This window comes from Calonectris borealis, chromosome 1, assembly GCF_964195595.1.
Source record: "Calonectris borealis chromosome 1, bCalBor7.hap1.2, whole genome shotgun sequence".
Classification (NCBI taxonomy): domain Eukaryota; kingdom Metazoa; phylum Chordata; class Aves; order Procellariiformes; family Procellariidae; genus Calonectris; species Calonectris borealis.
In genome coordinates, this window is record NC_134312.1 from 146,446,547 (window position 1) to 146,469,863 (window position 23,317).

Consider the following 23,317-nt stretch of genomic DNA (forward strand, 5'->3'; position numbering starts at 1 on the left):
TTAGCAAAATGGGTCTGAAAAGAAGTATAAAAGTCAGTATGGACAAGAGCAAAATACAACATTTATACAACTAATTATTCCTATCCAAATTCAGGATAGGGAATATGAGGTTAGGCCAGAATTATGTGTGTAGAAATCTACGTGTTACTATTGATCTCAGACTGAACATGAGTCAATAACATATTTTTGGAGAAAAAAACAGAACAAAACCACATCCTACAAGGAGTGTGACCTGCATTGCTAAGGCCTGAACTGTGCGTTTGTGGTCATGAGTAGCATTCTTCAAGACAATTGTGGAGCAATAGAAGAGGGTCTAGGGAAAATTAGCAAGTAGGAAGTCTAGAAAATGGAATACATGAGATTGCCGGAGAGCCAGGCACGATCATGTAGTTTAAAAAAAAGAACACTTGGTAGGACATAACGTCTTCAAGTGTCTAGAAGGCATCTACAAAGACATGGGGAATAGCCTGTTCTCTTTGTCCAGGATGGAAATAAGAGAAAGGAGTATTTAAATTGTTGTGAGGAAGAAAAATCTGGTTTGACTATCCTTCTAACACTAGCTGAAGGCCATGCAGGCTACCATAAGACATCTAAAATGGCACTGGATGCCTATGTGTCAGTAACTGAATTAAGTCCATAGTTAAACGATATCAAATTAGTGCTGTCAAGGGAGCCTAAAGAGCTATTCAGCTCTTACACACTTCTATTCTGTCAAGTGAATAGCTCTTAGGACACTATTCAGTTGCCTAAACATAGGTATCTCATGCCTCTTGAGATGCTGTAGAGCATCCTGCTTAGCAGTTAGGCTGCTGTTACAGACTTTTACAGTCTTGTGTCCTATGTGCCAATCTAGCGCTTCAGTATTAATTACTTACCTAGTATTAAGTTCGACTCCTCAGTAACCTAAGGCATCTCAAATGGCATTAGACACTTCTGTATAGGCACTTATATCACACCCTTAGATTCAGCTGGCTGTAAGTCTAGATCTTCATGGTTTACACTGAGAGCTTATTCGCCATCCATGTGTAAATATCTGCATGCAAATTTAGTGCCTAAACCTGTGAGCTGAATCCCCCTTTTAAATGTTTGTTATCTAGAAGTATTAAGAAACTGAACAGGAATGGGGATATGTAAAACACCACCTAAAAGCTTCAAGATGCATAGCAGTCAGAGCCAGATTAGCAACCTGTTGGTAAGAGGAGGGTAGTCTTAAAAGATTGGAAAATTAATTATTTGCTGTATTCTGAAAGATCAATCTGTAAAGTATATTTCCAGTTAGCCGAAGAACTTTCCCAGAAGAACAGATTAAAATAAGAATTCTGTAACTGACCAACTCTGTTATCTTGGTTCATAGTTGGATAAAACAGCAAGAGACTAATTTAGCCTTGGAGCTAGATATTTCAGCTAGCTTTTAATGAAATTGAAACAGAAACAAGTAATTACTTTTTACCAAGTGCCCAAATATATGAAGGAGGAATATTTTGAGCTCAGTTATTGATTAAGTATTTGTTTTCATGCCTGCATTCTCAATACTGTTGTTAGATTTAAATACTTCAGGCCAAATTCTGTAATTCCTGTACTATTTAAATTAGCCCATAGACATCAACATGTTATATGAGATGGGAGGAAGGATAACAAATCTGATGCTTGAACAGCAACACTGTTCTTCAGGCAAAAACCAAATTTTGATGGAATGTTAACAACTAGAATTTCCTGGTAATTAATCTCTAAATGTACTGAGCCTTAATTGACAAATCATTATCCAAGCATAATCGGGCAAGTAACAGTGTAATTGTTGAGCTCACGAAGAAATATATTTTTATTAAATAAATTACACAAGATGGTTCCTTCTTAGATAAATGAAGATCTGGGCTTACTATCTTTGTTCCATGCAGGTTAGGACCCATCCTTTTCACTGAGCTTTAGCCATCCAGACAGAGAGGGGGAAATAAGTAGGGGAAATAAGGAATGCTCTTTCTTTTAATTCTTTTTTTCCACAGATTCCTGTGGTCTGTTTGCTGGAGGTGAGATATTATAGCAGAGATGGCAGGCTGGAGGCAAGGCCTATAGATTATCTGTGAAGGCATAAAAGCAATACAGGTGAAAGTAATACAAACTTTTGTAGTCTCAGAGAGAGCTACCTAAAGGAGAACTCTGGCTGCATAGTATGAAAAAACAAGGCTAACAGTTCATTTTTCAGTTTCAACCTAAACTATACAAAGATCAAATTATTCTGGAATTTCCTGAGATCCAGACCTTCCAATAAAATTTGAGCTTGGAAAATCACAACAAAACAGGATGACATTCTGTTTACCTTTATGAAACCGAACAATGTGTCAACTCCAGTAATTAGCCGCGATGCCAGCAAGACTTTTTGTTAGATTGCCCAGGAGCCACAGACCTTCAAAACCTACCCTGAGACCTGCAGGGCTGGGATTCATCTTGCTCTGATTGAATATAATCTCAGTGTCTACATATGAACTAGGTGTCTTAGTTGATGGGAATCTACTCAATACAGCTGTGGAGTCTGGAGACAAATTCAGTCCACCCATAGGAGTCTATTTTAGGAGGAGGTGGATAATTCTCTAGGTTTCATTTACTAGATTGACTAGATGAACTGACTCTCATGTAAATATAATCAGAGCTCAGACACCTAGCTCATGTGTATGCAGTTCAAGTGAGTCGCTCTATCAGCTGCTATTTGAGATGGCATATAGGGCAGCTGCCTTAGTCTCCAGCTGCTGATCAAAAAGATGTAGGGGCTATGTCATATCCACCAGCTGCGTGCTAGTGTCTGAGATGTCTTAGGGCATCTCAAAAGGAACAGCGCAGCTTCAGATTTGCAACTGAATCTCTCTGTTACAGTCCAGCTCTAACTTTAGAGCAGGAAGACAGGCAGCACTGACAGCCCTGGCCCTAGGTATGGTTCTTGGGGTTCTATCTTCTAGCTTCAGGACAAAGAACCTAGCGCTTGAAACAACTTTATGTTGACATTGCTGGCCTTGAGACAATCTCTCCGGAGAGTCCATCTCTAAGGCCAGGTCCCATTAGTTTCAGTAATTACCTCATCTCATTAGATGGAGATCGTGATGAGGTAATGGATGATGGTTATGGGTTAAGCATTCAGAATAAATGTCTAAAGTTTTCTCCATTATACTGTTTCTCAGTTCAGGATTTCATTACTGAACATTACTGACATACGTGGCACATTACTTCTCTCCACTGTAGACACACGCCTCCTCCATCCACACCATTTTCCCTGCTTTATCAATAGCAAAGTGCTCTCTTTCTTCTTTCTCTGAGGTTCCCCAGTGTGTCCAGGGCCCTTGGCACTGGGGCAGCCCAAGAAGAGGCTTTGATTCAGTGATTCAGTTCCACTGAACCTTCTTGAATGAATCCTTCAGACTATTTATCAAAGAATCAGTATTTTATGGGAGATTTTCCAGTCAGCACCTCTATCAATGATATTCCACAGACACCCAGACCTGGACAGGACTTTTGGAAAGGAAGACATCTATAGAGAATCCTTTACATGGGTGGTGTATTATATGAAATAATTTTCCTCAACAGAGCTTTATAAAGATTTCTGTCTGATGCACTACTCTTACTGCAGAAAGGTGATCAGGTCTACTACATTTTTAATGTATTTCATTACGGCAGGGTATGCTCCTGTTTCATTTACATAGTCTGCAGGCACAAGGCCATGGAAACCGTTTCATAGGAAACTCAATGAAAAAGTTAAGCTTTGTTAGCAAAAAAGCAGGCATGGTTTCAAAGAGAGAATTTGTCTTTTGAAATGAAACATTGTTCATTGGAAAATGAAGATTTTAAGCAAGCTAAAGTCTAAAAGATTCTTTGCTGAAAATTATGTTGATTGCTTTAGACAGCAGAAAACCTTGGTCTGATTTTCATGATGAAATAAATTCTTCTGACTCTACCAATATTCTTCTATTGGTGAAAGTAGAAGGTATTTCATCCTGGAAAAAATTACTACTGATTGATTGAAGTAATCACAACAACCTAATACATCTACTTCTTTTTCCAGTGATAGTTATTCTGAGATTGTTTGATAGAACAGTTAAGGATAGTTGCATGAAGTTTGATGCTCCTTGGATGCTTCTGCTGCCTGGAAACAGTGTAGCATTTTTTCTGTCATATGACTCAAAGTATACCTAACTATCAGGAGTGTGATGAAGAGAAATCTGCAGTTTTCTGCTCCTTCTTTCGCTTTCTCTCTCAGGAAATCCGTCATTCTTGTGTATATGGGCAAATGTAATTTCTTATGCTCATATGCAAACATATGAACATAATTTAAAGGGAAGTTTGTAATTTTTTATTTGTTTCTAGATGTAATCTTTCATATCTTGCACATACTTGCATTAGAAAGGGTGGGATGTGATCTAATATCTAGTTGGGCCCTCGGTATGTTGGGAAATGTTTTTTAGGATGTTGACTGTAACTAGAGCTTTTAGATGAGCTATTGAAAGTATCATATCTAAGACTAGTAATGCAAACACTGAGCTGAAATCATTGAGCTAATGTTATGTGAATGACTACCTTTTTCTTGTACAGCTGTATTCAGGTTTAATCCTCTTTGCATTTGGTGAAAGAAGCCACAATTTTTTAAACTGTTTGAGATTTCTAAATATATAAAATCTATTAAGTAAGATTAACACCAATTTTGAAATACACCAGTTTGAAGTTAAATAATAAAATGTTTTGTTGGAAACATTGACATTGAGGTTATTCATTTTTTTCATTATTTATTTGCTCCAATTGTAACAATTAATGAATCCTACATATATACTGTGTATATGTACACACACATATGAACTCATCTTTTTTTTGCTTAAAATATTTTTGGAAGAAAAATTCTGTCTGGCTCTAATTGATGTTAGAGGCCTTTGGATCTGATCTGAAGGCTTTTCCTTACTGGAATTCATTACAATTTATTTTTGACACCACAGGTAGCATGTTTCTCATAGTTCAGATGTAATTAAGAAGTTCCATCTCATGAACAACTCTTCCATGCAAATACAAGACTATGCACATTACTAATCCTCTCAATATAAATACTATACATAAAAGTGTGTATTTGGGTAAGCATTTTACTTGGAGACCTAAGCAGCTGTTCTTAAAAACTAACCGGTGCTCCCCCATCTGTTCAATAATCTAGAATAATTTACTCTCTCTTTTCTTCCCAAATACAAATTACTTGGATATCACTATATTCACTGCAAGGTTTCTTTTAATACCAACCAGTAATACAGTGAAGGCGTTTTCCCTCCTGTTCTGCAGATGTCATACTACCCCATAAAATGTGCACACTTTAGTTTCTACGGACACTGAAGACAACTATCTGCAAGTGTCTTTTCTTCAGTGTAAATAACACTGTTTTCCCCTCCCTTTCCTCAGGTGCCTATCCAAGACTCTCGCTGAGCTTCAGGTTGAAGAGAAATATTGGATACTTTATTCTTCAAACCTACATGCCCTCCATACTGATTACCATTTTATCATGGGTGTCATTCTGGATCAATTATGATGCATCAGCAGCAAGAGTTGCCCTTGGTATGTGCTAAGAATGAGTGGGATGTTAAAATGTCAGACTGAATGTAGCCATCGGAGGTTGTTAAAGACACCAATATGATGTCAGTGTTTTGATATTCCAAAATCATTTACGTCAAAATCATGTCATTCAGTATTGCCTCAAAAGTGATAAGTTTTCCTCTGCATGCAAGAATGTAGCCACACTAAATCTCTGGCATGAGCTGCTAATACGGGTCCCAGCCTTGTTCTCATCAAAGTTAATGTTGTTGTCAGTAGCTTCAGCGAGGGGACCAGCTCTGGAATCATACTCCAAGGGCTTGAGTGTGGGCTTTTAGTCCAGCTCAGTGTGGGAGGACGAGTGTGGCTCCAAGCCTCCTCCTGAGGCCCTGGGTGCTTTAACTGCCGGTGGCAGGAACAGACCTCAAGACCATGTGCTCATGCAGAGCGCAGGGGCACATCAGCTACAGACTATGACATCCCAGCTCACCCTCGGAATGCACGGTATGCTAAGTGCATTTTTATGACAGCTTAAAGTGCCGTTTACCTCATGGCAGAAAAACATGGATTTGGCACAGATGGGTGATCCCAGTCCAAGACCTTTTCAGATCAAAGTATGCTTTAGATAAGGGGAGGTGGCTTCAAAATAGCTCGCAGGAAATACTTCATCTATTACAGAAACATACTCAGGGATAGCTAGAGACAAGGAATATTAAATGGATCCATAAATAATCCTTATGACTACTGCTGCCTCTCACCTCATCCCAAATCCTGTCTTCAACCCTGTGCTTCTCAATAGCACATACCTTCCTTCCCAAAACTTGACACTAAGCCTATGCTGTATAACTTTCTGCTATGCTCTCTTCTCTTCTTAAAACAGGAACATATTTCCTAGTTCCCTTATTTTTCTGATATGCGCCACAGCAAACGGTGACTCCAACCCATGCCCATGAGATTCCCCATTTCTGTACTGCGTACATCCCAAGATCCCACATACCGAAGCAGGCTGGGCAACTACACCTATACCTTTGTGCAGTACAATATTACATCCTAGCATCTGAACTTGGATAACTGAAGATATTTTAGATTAACTGCAGTTACTGTACAGTAATTCTACAGATATTGTGGATTAGCTGGTGCATCGGGGCATGACACAATCTGGCATTACCACTCAACAGCTAGTGCACGTTCAGCAGGTTGCAGCTAAGTAGTAGCTGAATGGGAGGTGGGATATAGAGTCCAAACAGCTCTGATGTATTCATAAAGGAACTACTGGATACCGAAGATCCACTCTGGAGACATTATGAGGGGAGCACTTCAAACACATCAGTCAGCATCTAGATTTTACATGACGGCCAGGACTGCAGAGAATAGACCGTTAGGTGGAAGTTAACAAACCCAGTGACATTCCACGCCCTTCTGTAATGAGTTCTCACAGTTTTTCCTTGTTTAAGAAACAGGACCGTCTCATGTGGTGTATTTCTGTGTAGCACAAGTTCATCAAGTACCATACTGTGATAACACAAATATTAGAACAAAAGTCGGAGACTACATTCAAGGCAGGCTCAGGAGCCCAGATGTTCTATTTCTGATTGATACAAAGTCCCTTTGAGAGGATGAAAATCCATCTAATAGGTTCTTCTGAGAAAACAGTTAGTGCCTTGGTGATTATGTCTGTGATGTTTGCATAATAAAGTTCAGTACCATGGGTCTAATCCTATGTTCCTTTGTATAGCCTCTCTTATGAGTCTGAAGCTGATATGAAATGGTATCAAAGTTTAAAGGAAATATAGCACCTTTGGACATATGGAACTGGCTCTGAAAAGCTCAGTTCAGAGGAGGGTAAGGCCTGCTGGCTTAGGTATTTGTTAGAGGAAGAATTCCCTGTGCAGTCCTTAGAGGCATGGAGACAAGCTTTTACTCTACCCTGGAAGAAGCCTGTGTTCTCTGAAAGAGCCTGATCCTAGTTCGTTCCCTTCCACGTTTTGCTCCTGTCCCGGGTCCCTCGCTGCACACGCGTCTGTGCTCCAGCCTGCACTGAACCCAGTAGTTCCCTCAGCAGAGGAACCCAAGCCTAGAGCAAAGGCCAGCTCATTCCAGAGACTCTGCACTATAGACAGTGCAGGTAGAGGCTGATACAGGGCTGATCTCAAGAAAAATATTCAAAACCATCAAGTCTGTTCAAAACTGAGTTTTTGCTAGTTAGCCCTAAGTTCAGTCCTTTGAGGAGAAGAATAATCTCAAGAGTTCTCACTCTTGGGAAGGGCTGTAATCACAAGATTACCCTATTTTTATATCATAGGTGAGTGTCAGCTGCTTCTCCTCCAGCTGTGCTTTAAAATAAATTGCTGATCTTCAGAAGAGCATTTGCCTGCAGGGTGTCAGGATCTCCCAGGGGACATATTTCCCTTTGGTTGGTGATAGCCATCTTTCTATTCGGTGTGCTTAATCTTCTGGATCACTGAGAGAGCCACCAAACTCTCTCCGTGTGGTGTTTAAGAACTTCTCTCTGGAACCTAGATTACAGCCTGGGAACAGGCACCAAAAATGTGGGCGTTATAACCCCCACTGGGCAGTCCTCTAAGTCCCTTGTTGACGTAGGCCTTGGTAAGCATCTGTGGAATGATAGTGAGATGCCAAGGGTGTGTTAAAAGGAATCTGCGGGATTTTTGATACAAGAATCAATTGGATCTTAGGTAATTCTTTGAATTCCTTATGGGAAACAGCCGCAGGTAATCCTACAAGAAAAGAAGCTAATTCAGGCTAGAGAAAGCCGTTGGGCAACAAACGTATGATAGTGTTTGCTGCAGTCCTCCACCCTTCTCACCCCGGTTCCTTGTGCTGGCATGGAGGTTTTCTAGAGACTTTATCGAAGTTTCTTTAGGTAAAAGTAATGTGTCAGCTATACTCCTCATTTTACTGTAGAGCTGGGTGAGTTATACCCAATACAATTTTTAAATAAGCTTGTGCTACGTGTGTCTCCGATGTATTTCAAGCCGTGAAACATCTGACATCAACACACGCTTGTTTCACAGTTTAGAGGAAAAGCACTGAAAACCGCGTGATGCTGACCTACTAAATATACAAAATATCTGTTACAGAACCTCACAGGCTACTACTACAGTTCCCTGGAGTGACGCTGTTTACACCAACAGCTTGATTTTGAGTTATATTGTCTTTATTTCTGTCTCTTAAGGTAAAAGAAGCTGTGCTTTACAGTATGGCAGCAATTTTCTTTCGTTCTTTATTTTTGTTCTGTCTGCATTTTGGTGACTACTTACAAACTGATGGTGTAATTACGGAATCAGAGAAAATAGTAATGGAGGGGACCTATTAGAATGGCTTGCCTCTTTTACCAATATAGACTTAGTCCACAAATCAGTGTTTTCAGCCACCTGTGATTTGTGATTCCCATAAAATTTCCAGCAGAGATACAGACCCTGCAGTTTATTGTGAATTCAAGTAGACTGACAATAAAATTGCTTTTCTTACCAGCTTTTCAAGACAGTGCTCTGGAATATATTTTCAGGTGCTATGTCCATCTTTAGGTAAATAAATGAGGGTATGACATACCTTATAGATTTTCTAGGTGCTTTATTAGTGTCCAGTCGATCACTGTAAAAATGCTGCTCTCCCTCCTTGGCTTTTTCTTTCCACAAATGCACATACCTGTCTGCCTCTCACTGCTCATCTCACTTATTTCTGTGTAAAAATTAGACTACTGCTCTAAACTAGTAACTTCAAATCCCTCTTCTATATTATCCTTTCCTGAAACAGGTGTCTAAAATAGACGGAACGAACTGCTCTAGAAAGGTGCCTGTCTCTCTCCATTTACTAGAGAGGGGCCCTACAGGACTAACTTCAGCCAACTGCTTAACTCTTAGAAATGTAAAACTGCATGAGAGGAATCTGTCACCATCTATATGAACATTCTGCCTTAATATGTGCACATGGTTTTATCTATCCAGACCTCTAATTAGTTTTGTTACTTTTTAAAAACTTCTCGCCATTGTGTTGAGCAGCACAGTGCTGTAAGAGCACACCTTTTAATCCCTGGCAGACTATTTGCCTTCCTGTCGCAGATCGGTTTGGTCTTCATGGAAGAGATCCTCCATACAGCTGCCCTGGCTCCCATGAAGCTATGTTAACTCACGGCAGTGGTGGCAGGCCCCCTTGTTAGCTGCTCCCCCTGAGCATATGAAGGAAATACTGTAACAGAACAATAATGCATCAAGCTTTAATTTTCCTTTCATTTGCAGTGGTCACCTGCAAGATATCTTTCACACAATTTTTAAGCTTCTTCACACTGACAAGAAAAATTTGCCAAAAAGAAAAATAAAATTGAAGCGTGATCTGCTTAGAGTTGTAAGATACATGCTCTTTTTTTTTTGTGTAGGAATTACAACTGTGCTGACTATGACAACAATCAACACTCATCTGCGAGAGACTTTGCCTAAAATTCCGTATGTTAAAGCCATTGACATGTATCTTATGGGCTGTTTTGTATTTGTCTTCTTGGCCTTACTTGAATACGCCTTTGTCAACTACATTTTCTTCGGAAAAGGCCCTCAACGGCAGAAGAAACTTGCAGAAAAAACAGCAAAGGCAAACAACGATCGCTCAAAGTTTGAAGGCAACCGGGTAGGATCTTTAATCTCTATATAGTCTCTCTTTTCTTTTATTACAAAAACTAACTGTATGAAATAAACAAAAAAATCATGCATAAAAACAACGACATCTCTGTTTTGTGGGCAAACTTTGGCATTTTTATATTCAAGAACCTACATTGAAGAATATATTTAGGCATACAGAAATTGAAGTGAGCATGTTCTGTACAACAAGTATCTGTAAGAAGAAGATAGATAACAATGGGAGTGCAGCTAGCTTGAAAATAAAGGCCAGATCTACAAAGGCATTTATTTGTTTAAATCAAATATAATTTAATTGTGATTTTGCTCAAGTATCTACGTAAGGGAATCCAGGATCTGAGCATACTTTTCCTCACTTCACTTAGAGCAGACACATTTAGAATGGGAGAGAACAGATAAGGGATTAGTTCTGCCATGCTAATTAATTGGCCAGTGTAGCTGAACCCCTGCGTGTGGCATCGTCACCTGCTGCTGTTTAAGACCAGCAGAAAATTATGATTCCTAGAGAAACTTTCAGATTGGTTTCTGAAGCACAGTATTGGCATCTGTGCTGATTATGCTCCAGCCTATTTCCTTGCCTGGAGTATTACTTCATCCAATGAATACCCTTTTTTTTTTTAACTTTGGAAGAAAAATTCAAGGTATTCAACACTATATGATGTTAACAAGCCATGTCAGTTTGAATAGAACGGCTAAAATGCTCCCAGTGAGGCTTTTTCATTCAGTCCTGTTGAGTAAGACTGTTTTTTCTGTCAGCTATAAATTAGAAGAGATCACAGTGGCAAAACTACTACCTGTTTATTAAATACCAGTATCATAAAAGTAATTTCAAGCTGTATTTTTTGGTCCTAATGATTCTGTCTGCTATAGTAAATGTAATGCAGAACTACACCTAAATATCGACAGTCATATCTGTGAAGTAATTTTTGAACCAATAAACTCATTTTTGTCTGCTATATTATGAAATCAAATTCTCATCACAGTTGGCAGCACTGCTTAGGACTAAGCTAGCAGGAAGAATTAATTCCCTTTCCTGGAAAAATAAATAGTTATAATAATAAAAAAAGCAGATGACAAAAAAAAGAATATCAGAATTGAAAGCAATGGAGAAGATTTTAGCTGTAAGCAGGTAATGCAGATGTATGCACTAAGGTTCAGTTCTCCCAATGGAAACCATCTGGCGAATCTTATCCATTTAAATGATTTACATAATTCAGTACAAGTCTTGTTAATGGGCTCAATAGCACCCCATGCCTGACTGTTCTTCTATCTTGAGATCAATTGGTCTGTATTGTCAAAAGAAGCATATGAATGTAAACTAATGAAAATGAGGGGTTTTCATACCCAGATCATGTCACTTTTATATCCCAGATCTGATTATACCATATATCAACCCCTTTTTTTCTCACTTTTGACTTACAACCTTTCCTTTCCGGACCATCCTAAGCAAATATCATGGACTTTTCTAACTTCTCTGCTGGTTTAATATCAACCATGCATGAATTAAATTAGGATACAAATTCAGCACAGCAGAGCTGAAAGAAGAGTGTGTTGCTTTGTCCCCTGTAGTCCCAGCTGTGAAAGGGAACTCCAAATGCTTTGTAGAGACACATATACTCATACTGACTGTGAATATTTGCCGTTCAAATGATCTAGGATGAATAATGAGGTATGGTCCCATTCTCTGTGGAAAACATTTGTTTCCAGGCCTCAGCTGGTGAAGTCAACAGAGCTTTGTTGCAGTCACTGGATTCAGTGCCTTCAGAGAAGCAGTGCCAGCATACAACAGAAAAAGACAGGGGCATTAGGTAGAGCTGATCAGAAATCTTCCTTTGAAAGAAAGTATGGACAGAAAATGCAGGTTCAGTGGATGTAGGATGTGAAATCTGAATTTCTGATTCGAAAAACACTGGCAAATAGAAAGCAGAGGGAATTGCTCAGAGCAGGTAAGAGGTCCCATTGCTTTCAGAGTGAGCAGCTCCAGGAAAATTGACCTAGCAGATCTACTTTGGACAAAGGTTACCAGGGCTTCCAGATACCATAGCACTGAAGCAGGAGAATGATTTCCATGGTTCTGGATCATGCCCACCGTGTACCTTGCTGTACAGGCATCCATGGATGTAGCAGGACAGGTGGTCATGCCAGACTTTTTTAACACACTTGCCATGGTAAGACAGTAACTGAAAGCTCTGCAGCTTTGGCTCGGACCTCTTCAGGGGCAGTAAAGAGGCATTAACTTCCAACCTGTTCTTTGGTGGCTCTCGAAGATCATCGGATCTGATGGAAATAGTGGCTGCTTGGCATTTGCTTGCTTTGTGCTTTAGAGTTGGGACTCAGGGGCTGGATGTCCTGGGAGAGGCTCACAAACTGGAGGGCATCCTGCATGGTAGGGGAGGCTCAGAGCCACAGATGAAGACTAACTTGTGCGAGTTCAATGAAATTATTGGGGTTTTTTTCATTTTAGTGAGGCTTCAGGCTTCCATGGAGTATATTTCCATTCAGAAAGGGAAGGTTTCTAATCCTGGGAAATATTTCAAATCTCACATGATTTGGGGCTGAGCAACATTTTTAAAGAATGGGAGAGTGCCTAAAAACAGGCAGCCCCCTTTGCAGCTATCGCCTCTATTTGATGGCTGTCAAAATGTATGCTGTGCTGGAAAGAAGATTGAAAAGGTTCAGATATAAAACTGGAAGAAGGCATTATTTTTAGTTTGTCGCTAAGACTACCATTTTGAGTTGATTTGTGTTGCTGTTTTGTTTTAGTAATTGAATTTGCTTGTATACGAACCGTGTGCATGAGCTCCCTGTCATTGATTTATAGCGCTAGCTCAGGGCACTAGAAAAAAACCAAGCAAAAAACAAACCAAACCAAAGAAATAAATAAACATTAGTCCATTTATTGTCCACATCAGATGCTGTAACTTCTGGGTGTAGTGACAGAACAACTCTGTGCTGTATCAGGTCCAGACAGGAGGCTCTGTGGTGCTGTGGGAATCGCTTGTTTGTTTTGGGAGGCAGCACTAGCAGAGCAGAGGCAGCACAACATGTTGCCTGGCGTTCAGGCCCTGAGTTCGAGCATTGCTCTTACGGTACCCAAGGCTGGGAGGGCAGCTGAGGCAGTGTCTGTCTCTCAGGCAAAGGGAACAAGAGGAGGATGAGGCAAAATGTCGCGTTATTTTCACTCAGGAGCGTTTTAGCCCATGGAAACCAGTAGAACCAGCATGGACACTGGTACTGTAGTTTGTTTTTCACACATCAGAGAACTGAAGTCTGGTGTGCAAGCTAGCAGGCTTGATTATAAACACTGCTCTTATAGTAGCAAAAGGGCTTTTCATGCTTTCCTAGTCTTATTGATTGTAGAGCAGGAGATTAGAATCATAGAATCATAGAATCATTAAGTTGGAAAAGACCCTAAGATCATCGAGTCCAACCGTCAACCCAACACCACCACGCCCACTACACCATGTCCCTAAGCGCCTCATCTACACGTCTTTTAAATACCTCCAGGGATGGTGACTCAACCGCTTCCCTGGGCAGCCTGGTCCAATGTTTAACCACTCTTTCAGTAAAGAAAGTTTTAATAGCAAAAATGTTCTAGACCACAAAATCCACAGATGTGGGTATGTTTGTGTTTTATTCGATAATTGCTTTGCAAAGCAGCCAATGTTCATGCTCAGTAACTCTGCATCCTAATGCATGCAGTTGCATCGTCCTGCATCAGCAGGTTACGGGTTTCAAAAGCCGAAACTGGCACAGCCATCTCCATGGTGATGCTGCTGCTGTGGACCTGCCTCTCCAACGCCAGGCTTTTAGGCACTTCTCTCTGAGTTGTTCCTGATGCGCTGCCACTGAGGCTTGCTGTGTTGAGGAGGGCTCCACCAGCTGCCTCTGCCGAGCTGCCTGTTGGCTTCGCTGTTCCCAACATGGCTTTCTGTCCAGCCAACGAGCCCAATAGCTCCAGGCATTAGGGAAAAAAGAGCCCTCGTAGCATGCAAACGGCACAGCCAGTGTCCTGACATTGCAGAGGTGACAAAGAAAAGCAGTGGGGAGAGAAAAACTGCCGTGTGTTCTCCCGTGTAGCACTGCTGAAGGTGGGACGATGACTGAAGCACGTTTGACTAAACTGAATCTCTGGAAATTATTTCAGAAGATTCAGAGCTGGTGATGAGATGAAACCTGAGAGAGCCTTTACGAATGACTCTGTGGATCAGCAGCTGACTACAGAGAAAATTTCACACATAGCCATCTCTTCTTCTGACTGCTTTTGCATCATATTTTATTTCAGATAATGCACTGTAAATAGTATTCCTCACTGAACTTTTCCCGACTTTTCCCAGTAAACCACAGTTACTGGAGATGAACGTAGGATGCTCCTTTTTTTGTGTAAACCAATTTTCATACACTTACCAGTTTCAGATTGAAAACTCTCTCTTGAAAACCTTGATACACTGGTTCGTACATAAGGACAAGCTCTAGGATAAAGAAAGAACTGAATCTTGATTTTTCATAAAATATTTATTCTGCCTGTGGTATCGATGCCTAAATTAAAGTCCTCTGTTTGTGGAAAAACTGTCAGAAAAGAATAGGTAGCCTATTCCCTTGAAAACTGGTCACCATTGTTACAAATCAGTTCTGTTTGTCCTATTTGCATTGGCAGATTCAGGCTCCATTTGTAGCTCTCCGTGCACTTTCCGTTTTGCTACATAAATTGTTTCTTTTAAATAAGGCTCAGATACAGCCTAATTTACAACTAAATCAGCATGAGAGAGCTCTAAGGCAGTCCTGTTCTCACTTGTTGTTCACTCTTGTGTAGAGGCTACTGGCATAATCAGCTGGTGAGCATGTGTTTTGGACATCGCTCCTTCTGGGCCAATCCACAGAGGTTATGATTTGTTACAGTCCCCTGCTAAAAATATTGCTTCTTAGTTCAAGCTGTGGCAATTTACGTTTTCAGTTTGGTGGGACCAAAAGTTCAGCCCCAGGGTATCAATCAGGAGGGTAACTATCACACAAGCTTATTCAAGCTTCAACCCCCTGTGGCTGTCAGACATGTGGGAAGAGCTTCCTTTGAACAAAAATAATGCATAAGCCTTTATAAAAAGGCCATTCTTGTCAGGCAGTTCCTGCATGTTTTTTTAGCTCTGGAGATTCCTGGCTCAAACCCCTGCTGCCGGCCAAGGCAGCAGCTTCCCGCCAGGCATTGCTGAGAATAGAGGCTCAGGCCACTTACGTCTACTTAGCGCTTTTAAAGAATTGTTAATTGTAGCAACCTTTCTTACAAGTGGGATTTTATTCTGAGAATTAATATCTTGGCTGCTGTGGCAGAATTATCACTCAGTTTAAATTGGAAAATATGAGAATAGCAAAGCTGCCAGTATTCTCCTGTGCATCTTCATCTTTCCGGGATACTTTTTTCGGTGCTGTTTTGAACAGTGGGATATTTCTGAAACATGAGCGTGATGAGTAGGTGCCAAGTTTTGAAAAATATCTGTCAAGGGTGATGAGCACAGTTCTTGTGAGAAGAACTCTCGTCCTGTAGTGCTTACAATGGGGACATTCAGCGTGCTCTGGGAGAGTCATGTGTGTACTAATTTTGTTATACAGCCACTTTGCACAAGTATGCATGGTGCAAATCCAGAGACGGTAATAAGGATTGTACATGCAGTCCATAGTACAGCCCAAAAATTGTAAGAATCCACAGACAATGTAAAGTACAGGGGAAGGGATGACCATGCATTCGTTTCCTTTTCTTTGTCAGTTCAAATATACCAAGGTTAATTGTCAAACTCTATTCTTATTTGGTGGACAGTGATACTAAGATGCAACTTACTAATTTTTTTTATTCTTCATACTTTCCTTTTTTCCCAAGATCTTTCCATCTTCCCAGTTCCGCTGGGTACCCTGAATTCGTATAGTAGGCTGATATAATTGTCTCTTTCATTTTTTTGTGCTTATTAATTAATATAAACATTTTACGATGGTAGCGAGAGAAGTATCGACTTCTAGACTCAGGGAGAACACTCAACACTATCATTTTTGTTGTGCTTGCAGTTTTAAATTATTTTAAAAATATCCAAGGCATAATGTGATCAATGAGTTTTGCTTTAAGCACAGATAACACTTAGGGCCTGATCGCATACTGTTCTACATGTTGGAAAGTCATGTATACATAAGTAAAGAAGATGAAAACTGCTACCAGGTAGTTTGCCCTTTCCATAACCATAGATGCTTGCACCAGGGCAGATCAGGTGAGAATCAGGTAGCTGGAGTCTAGATTACAATTTCCACCAAAAATAATTTCCATTTTATTACAATTTTAAGGGGATATCTATTTTGTGGGATAATGTACTTGAATAGTAATTTTGCAAGACTAACTACAGAGACAGCTTTTCGCGCTGTTATTTAAACCCGCTATTTGCATTTATATTGCTTCATATGATGGAAAGTGTTTACATGGTATTTAAAAATTTGGGATTGATGAACTCCTAAACATACCTATGGGGTTTGAGCAAAATGTTTCCTCTCTTTCTTTTTGTGTAGTAGAGTGAAAGACTTATGAGGAAAAAGAGATTTCATTGTAAAGTACTCCTTAAAATTTATGGAATATTAAACAGAGAACTAAATGAACCTGAAATAATTCAGACACTACCTAATAGTAAATCAAACCTTATGGTAGTTTCCCAACCCTCGTAAAGTGTTTCCAAACTGGCATTAAAACTGAAGTTTCCCAAGAATCTTGATTGGAGAAAGGTATTCAATAGCAGCTCTTGGCTTGCATTTCTTCAAAAATGTAATACTTAACATCTAAACGAGCCAGTAGGTTGTCTAGAATTAAGTAGTAGATTCAGGACTTTCCAGGTGTAAAAAGAGTGTTGAAGTTTCATATCTACAGTATACAATCCAAGTTGAGCCTATTGGAGATGTGGTGTTCTTCCAAGAGCAAGGACCAGAGGTTCTTTGTAAGCATTATCTTAATTCTCCTCTTTCTGGCTTCAGTTAGATAAGTTACGGTCATTTTTGTGTGATGACATTAGGCTGCTAGAGTCTTTGAGTTTTTTCTTTGAACTGTAACATGTATAGTTCAGAAATGGTGAACCTTCAGAAGTGAACCTGTTTTTCCGTGTATGAAACACCTCACGGCATGCAGGAGCTGTAGTTGTTCAGAGGGGGAAGGGGTGGGGTTTGACTAAAACTGATTCTGAAATAAGAGGATCGGTTTTGCATATTTGGATCCATGCTGATTCAGCAGGGACTTAATTAATGATTTGGTACTCAGCTGTTACCATCTGCTTTGATGAGCTCACTGGGAAACACTCCATGGAAACAACCAGACCTGGCTTGTGTCAGGAAGGAGATGGGAGCACCGGCGTTAGAGACCTCAGCGGGGAAACAGGAGTGAATGGCTTCAGGTGGAGCCACGGTCAGGCAGAAAGAAGACTACAAGAAGCATGGAGGCCCAGGGAGACAAGGGAAATCCTTAGGGTAAAGCAGGATGGTAAGGAGTGAGGGGAAATTGGCCAAATACACAATGTCATCTCTCTGATTTATAACAAGGTTCGAGAGCAAAGCCTGGTGTTCACACTTTAGAGAGAATTTCCAGTGCACAGACAGTGACATTTCTGTGCCAGGTGATAAAATTACATTCTACGGCTCATAAGGAGTAAAACTAAAGTTTTATCAAAGACATTGGCCTTGTTCGTCATGTGTAGCCATGACTGGCATCAGTTCAGCTGCTTTTCTTAATCTGTACCTGTACGTGGAGTAACAGTTTCCCTGGAGCCACCGATGTGTGCTCATAAAGTCACAGAATATCTCAAGTTGGAAGGGACCCATAAGGATCATCAAGTCCAAATCCCTGCAAGTCATGGAGGATTTTGCCTTACCTGTATATTCGGCAAACATGAGTCGACTTGCACAGGATACCCCGCCATTATTGGTTTGCTTCTTTATTCATTGAGAGAGCTTGTCTACATTTGTCAAAGTCATTTAAATCATTGCTTAAATCATTCAGAAGTCATGCTTACGTGCAAATACTTTTTAACATGTTGCATGCATTAAGTATTCATACTTCACAACATCACTGTAAGATTGTCACAAAGTATTAGCATATATTGCTCTCGCTTTGTTGAGAGCTTAGGTGGTTTATCCAAAACCTCTGAAGGAATCAATACAATTTGCAGGAATAGGTCTCAAGAATATCTGCAGACCAGAAGCCTGATTGCAGTTTCTGCAGACCTCTTCTCTCCATCTGCTCCTTCCTTGTATTTGACATGCAAGTCTGTTGCTCTGTTAACAAAGAGATGCATTTCAAAAGTATGTTTCCAAAGATGCCTCATTTGATATTTTGAGAAAATATATGCTGTCGTACAACCTCATAGGACATGATGGTATGTTCAGACAAAGCATTTCACAAATGTTGCAACTTTCTTGACCACCTTTCTGGTTTGATTTATAGATGCAGTGACGAGCAGTGAAAAGTGGCAGCATCACTGGCAGATCAGAGGCAGAAGCTACGTTAGGGTGACGTGTAAGGTTGGCAGATAAGGTGAAGCAGGCTATGCGGTGTGATGAAATAAGTGGAATCAAATGAATACTTTCCCTGGGCAGGAGAAGCCTGAACACATAGATGTACCCTCCAGAATACAAGCTTTCAGCTGACACCTCACTTACAAAAATCCAAGGCTCGGTGTTGAAGGACGAAATACCCGTGGACAGGCTAATGTCTGTATATATGTAGGTGGCAGACAGAGTCGGGAGAGATCAGGAAGCTCTGAGGGGAAGAGCAGCTGACATCTGTGGTGGTGGATGGAAAGGGAGTAGAGACCTGCAAGGGGAAGGCAGCGCTGTCAGGGTGGAGCCCAGCAAAATGGCCTCTGCTGGGGCATTTTTAGTAAGCTGAAGGACATTTCTCAAAGCCTGGGAAGAGATGGAAAGGGAGATGACATGTGATGCCATGGGGGCCTGGATGGGAGATGTAGTTTTAAGCTTCATAAGGAAGATTCAGATTGTGGAGATATTTTACACAATGCTGGTACAAATCCTGATCATAATTTGTACTCTTCGTGAAAAAAAACAGAGAAAACTGAATCAGTTTTTTTCAGAGACCACCATAAGTAGTGATGATAGCCATGGCTGTATTTTACAGCTGTGTGTATTCCCTGGTTACAGATACTGCTCAACAGCATGAATTCGTTTCTACAAACCTCAAGCTCATACTTTTGTACCCAATGGGTTTCTGCCACGGGGAAAATAAATTCTTCTTAATCACCACTGAGGCTTCTCCACCCCATTATTTCGGTTCACGTTGTTTATTTTTATTTATAGGCACTCATCAGCATAATGTACTGTTGCCTACAACAGCAGGATTTGTTGGATACCTTAGGGTCTTTTTTTCTACTTGCCTGTATGTCATTCATAGCATTTTATATTCTTTTTCCATTTGCAAGAAGCTTGGCAAAGCATTACTGATATACTATCATAATTGTTTTCACTGAGAAAAGATAAGCTGTAGCATCAATAATTGACGAAAGAAATATCCATTTTACAGAATTTTAACAAGATGATTGAAAAAAGCTAAATGCATATGGACAGACACATAGCTACGCATAGTTTTAATGCATCACACAAAGCTTGCAAAGGACGTGGTACTGGATGACTGTACAAACTTCAAAAGGCCATGACGATAGTGTGTTTTCTCAACCACTTTCAAACAGATGCTTCCAGGATGAGATATTCAACTGCTGCGCAGTTAACTCGGCTAGATCATGTGGCAGGTTAGAAAAATGTATTAATTGTAGGATGAGTTGTGGATGAATAAATTGTGTACGTAAAACTGGAAATTGTCCTGTATGGCATGATTCACTCTCTATTTCTGACATGGGGAACTGAGTTCACTTGAACAGAGTCACACGTGCGTTTACTGGCCGGAAATACCCAGTACAGAGCATTTATTTTACATTCAGACGTTATTTTCCTTTCGCAAAAGCAGGCAAGAAAATTGGAGCTGATCCCTGCATCAGCTGTCTTCTCTGCCTGTCTTCTCTGCCGTGCAGGGCATGGGGCACAAGGCGATGTGGTGCTCCACCGCTGAAGCTACCAAATACTGACTAAAACAGCATCGTTTGGGACTGCATGTCAGTGCCACTCATGGGAACTGGAAGTTTTTCTGGATTGAAGGAGCTGTATCCAGCTGTGCTGCTCCTCCTCTATCGGTACTTGGGGGAACTAGAGAGTCTGGACCAGAATTTAAGGACTCTAAATGATCATAACCTTCCACTTATTTACTGAAAATGGCATCGCGTTGCTCACCTGTGCTCAACACTGTACTCACCGCCTCTTGGATATGGAGGTGGAAGGGAAGAGTGCCACCTGTTTCCTCAGTTTGGCAGCTTTCTTCCTTGTCTAAGTTCATTGCTTTTGAAGATCACTTATCCAAGCGGAAGAGCCCCGCAGCTAAGCATTGCCATGATTGCAAAACTGTGCAAATGTCTTTGGAAGGAGAAGTTTAAGAGAGAAGTTGTAAATAAGCTCTGTGATTCCAAAATGCAAAGAGTTCAGCAGGTCAGAATTATTCTTGTGATTTTAGCAAACTTCACATGTAGGTAGCAGAGAGAGAATCCATCCCTTACCCTCTCCCTCCACCGCCGGTAGCGTAGAGATTTCACTGAACTACACCGTCCTTTAAAACGCGTCTGGTTTAGAGGGAGAGGAAAATGATTGGTTTTGCCAAATACGGTTTTGTGCTGGATGTTGGTAGTATGATGATAACCCTGTTTGTAAAAGTATTTAAGTACTTGTCTAATTTTAAGCGGCTGAGTATTGCCATTTTTTTCGAAGATTATCACATGCGTAAAATGAATACATGCTTTCTTAAAATATATATGGAGATTTAAATACACCCACGTTCTGCTGATAGATGTCAAGTCTTTTGAAACAATTTGTATTTCTGTTTTTGTCCCCTAGGTGGACACCCATGGAAACATTCTGCTAACATCGCTTGAAATTCACAACGAGGTGGCAAGCAACGAGGTCACCACCAGCATTACGGATGCCCGAAATTCAACGATATCCTTTGACAACTCAGGAATCCAGTACAGAAAACAAAGCTCACATCGCGAAAGCCTTGGAAGGCGTTCGTCAGAAAGAACAGGCTCCCACAGCAAGAGGGGCCATTTACGAAGAAGGTCTTCGCAATTGAAAATAAAAATCCCTGATCTAACAGATGTGAATGCCATCGACAGATGGTCAAGAATGGTGTTTCCATTCACATTTTCTCTTTTCAACTTAATTTACTGGCTATACTATGTTAACTGAGTGACTGAACTTTTTTAAAGGACTTCAATTATAACATACTTGCCTGCAGAGTTTATATATATATTTATACTTATAAATATATATATATGAACTTTTACTATGTAGACCATATTCATGTATGTGTGAATACATATAGCAAAGAATTGTGTGTATATAAAAGCACACACTGCAAAGCAAAAGTGTATGTATGCACACACACATGTACACATTCGTTCTGAGGTTATGGACACTTTAACATAGAATGCACTTCAGAGGAACTTTTTAAATCGAAAGGCAGGTGTCGTCAAAACAACAAGCCTTGAGAAAGTAAGTGTTGTATATTATCACTACACAACTTGGATTGTCATAGGAATTTTCGAACAGCTGTAATCGTGTATAAAGTCAGTATTTAGTAACATTGTTTGTAAATGCTGCCATACACACTAATCATAAAGTGGTAGAGTTACACTGGTAAGTTTAGAGTAAGTCATTTATATTGCAGATCCATCAACTATGATTTCATCAAGCCAAATTTATTTTTCTGTGCTAAAATTCCTTGGGTTTATATATGTCATAATCCGTTTTTTCCCAGTCCTGAATGGGCACCGTTTTTAATGATCTCTTGCTTTCTTTTCTGCAGTAAGCAAGCTGATCATGGGAGTGTTGCTCTAGGTCTTTGGAGACATATACATGTTCATAATATTTCAAACAAGTATTTTAAGTGTCCATCAACAGTGAAACGAATCTTTTGTAAGTACTGTAATTGTACAGCACATTTTCCTTCCCTTGGACTGGTTCCAGCTGCCATGTCATTTTGAAAGAGAACAGCACATTTTTAGTATAATTTAGCTGAGAATTCAACTACTGTCAATGTGTTCTACATCTGCTGTAGATTTAAAGATTGTTATTCCAGTGAAAGCGTAGAAGATGTCTCAGGTTATTTGCTAATTCGACATGAAACCACCTAGCTGTAGCCTTTTTTAAACATGCATTCACATTATTTAACATCCTTATAACATTGTATGTTAATGTAAATATATATTTGCATAATATGCATATAAGTATATTTTCTCAATATTTTTCTTCCCTGTGCTTGCTATCGTGACCGCATGCTATGTCATATTTTTGTTTCTGTGATGTTACAACTTTTTATTCTCTAGAATTGAGCAAATAGAGCACTTCCGATACTTTGATTCAGTAATGGAGCATTTTCATATTTTATTTATATACTGAAAGTATATACACGTACACTTATCAAGCTAGTGTGCTGCAGTCACAGATCACAAGAGGTAGTTTTGTTTCAGCATCAACTATGTTCAAACATATCTTTCATGCAAATGTGACCACTTTGGTTTTCATCCCAATTCATTCCCTCACCAAGATTCCAACTTTTTTCAGTCTAGTAGATTGTAGTCGTCAAGGTATGCCAATTTCAGATCTGTAAACTTAATTTGTTATTTATCAGCACTAAACCTTTCTAAAGAAAAGAAGATATATTTTTTGTAAACAGTGTTTCTATCATGTACATTCACAAATAACAACAGATACAGTAGCATAAATAGATCTAAAAAAAAATAATTCAGGTGTGGCCCCGCATGTAGGATTCCTCTGGACAGCGATGGGAATTTTTGGCAGATAGAGAGCTTTGGATGCTCATTAGAGACGTCTATGGGAGAAGAATGTGTGGATATGCATCTATCAAAAACACCAAAAAGGGATGAAACTGAAAAGGCTGCCTTGGCTCTGTAACGTCTCGCTAGTACTTGCTTTATCTGTGAGTAGAGCAATGATACTAGTGTTGCTGCCATTGTTGTGGTTTAACCCCTCAAATT

General features: G+C 40.0%; 1 protein-coding gene across 1 annotated transcript in view; it reads left to right on the plus strand.

The window, feature by feature from the left end:
• The window catches only part of GABRB3 (gamma-aminobutyric acid type A receptor subunit beta3), a 111,004-nt gene extending 89,498 nt beyond the window's left edge, over positions 1-21,506 (plus strand). Inside the window, exons 7-9 of the mRNA XM_075134917.1 lie at positions 5,416-5,568; positions 9,941-10,185; positions 21,156-21,506. Coding sequence (XP_074991018.1) covers positions 5,416-5,568; positions 9,941-10,185; positions 21,156-21,506 — 749 coding nt within the window. The remainder of the gene's footprint in view (positions 1-5,415; positions 5,569-9,940; positions 10,186-21,155) is intronic.
• Positions 21,507-23,317: the final 1,811 nt, after the last annotated feature.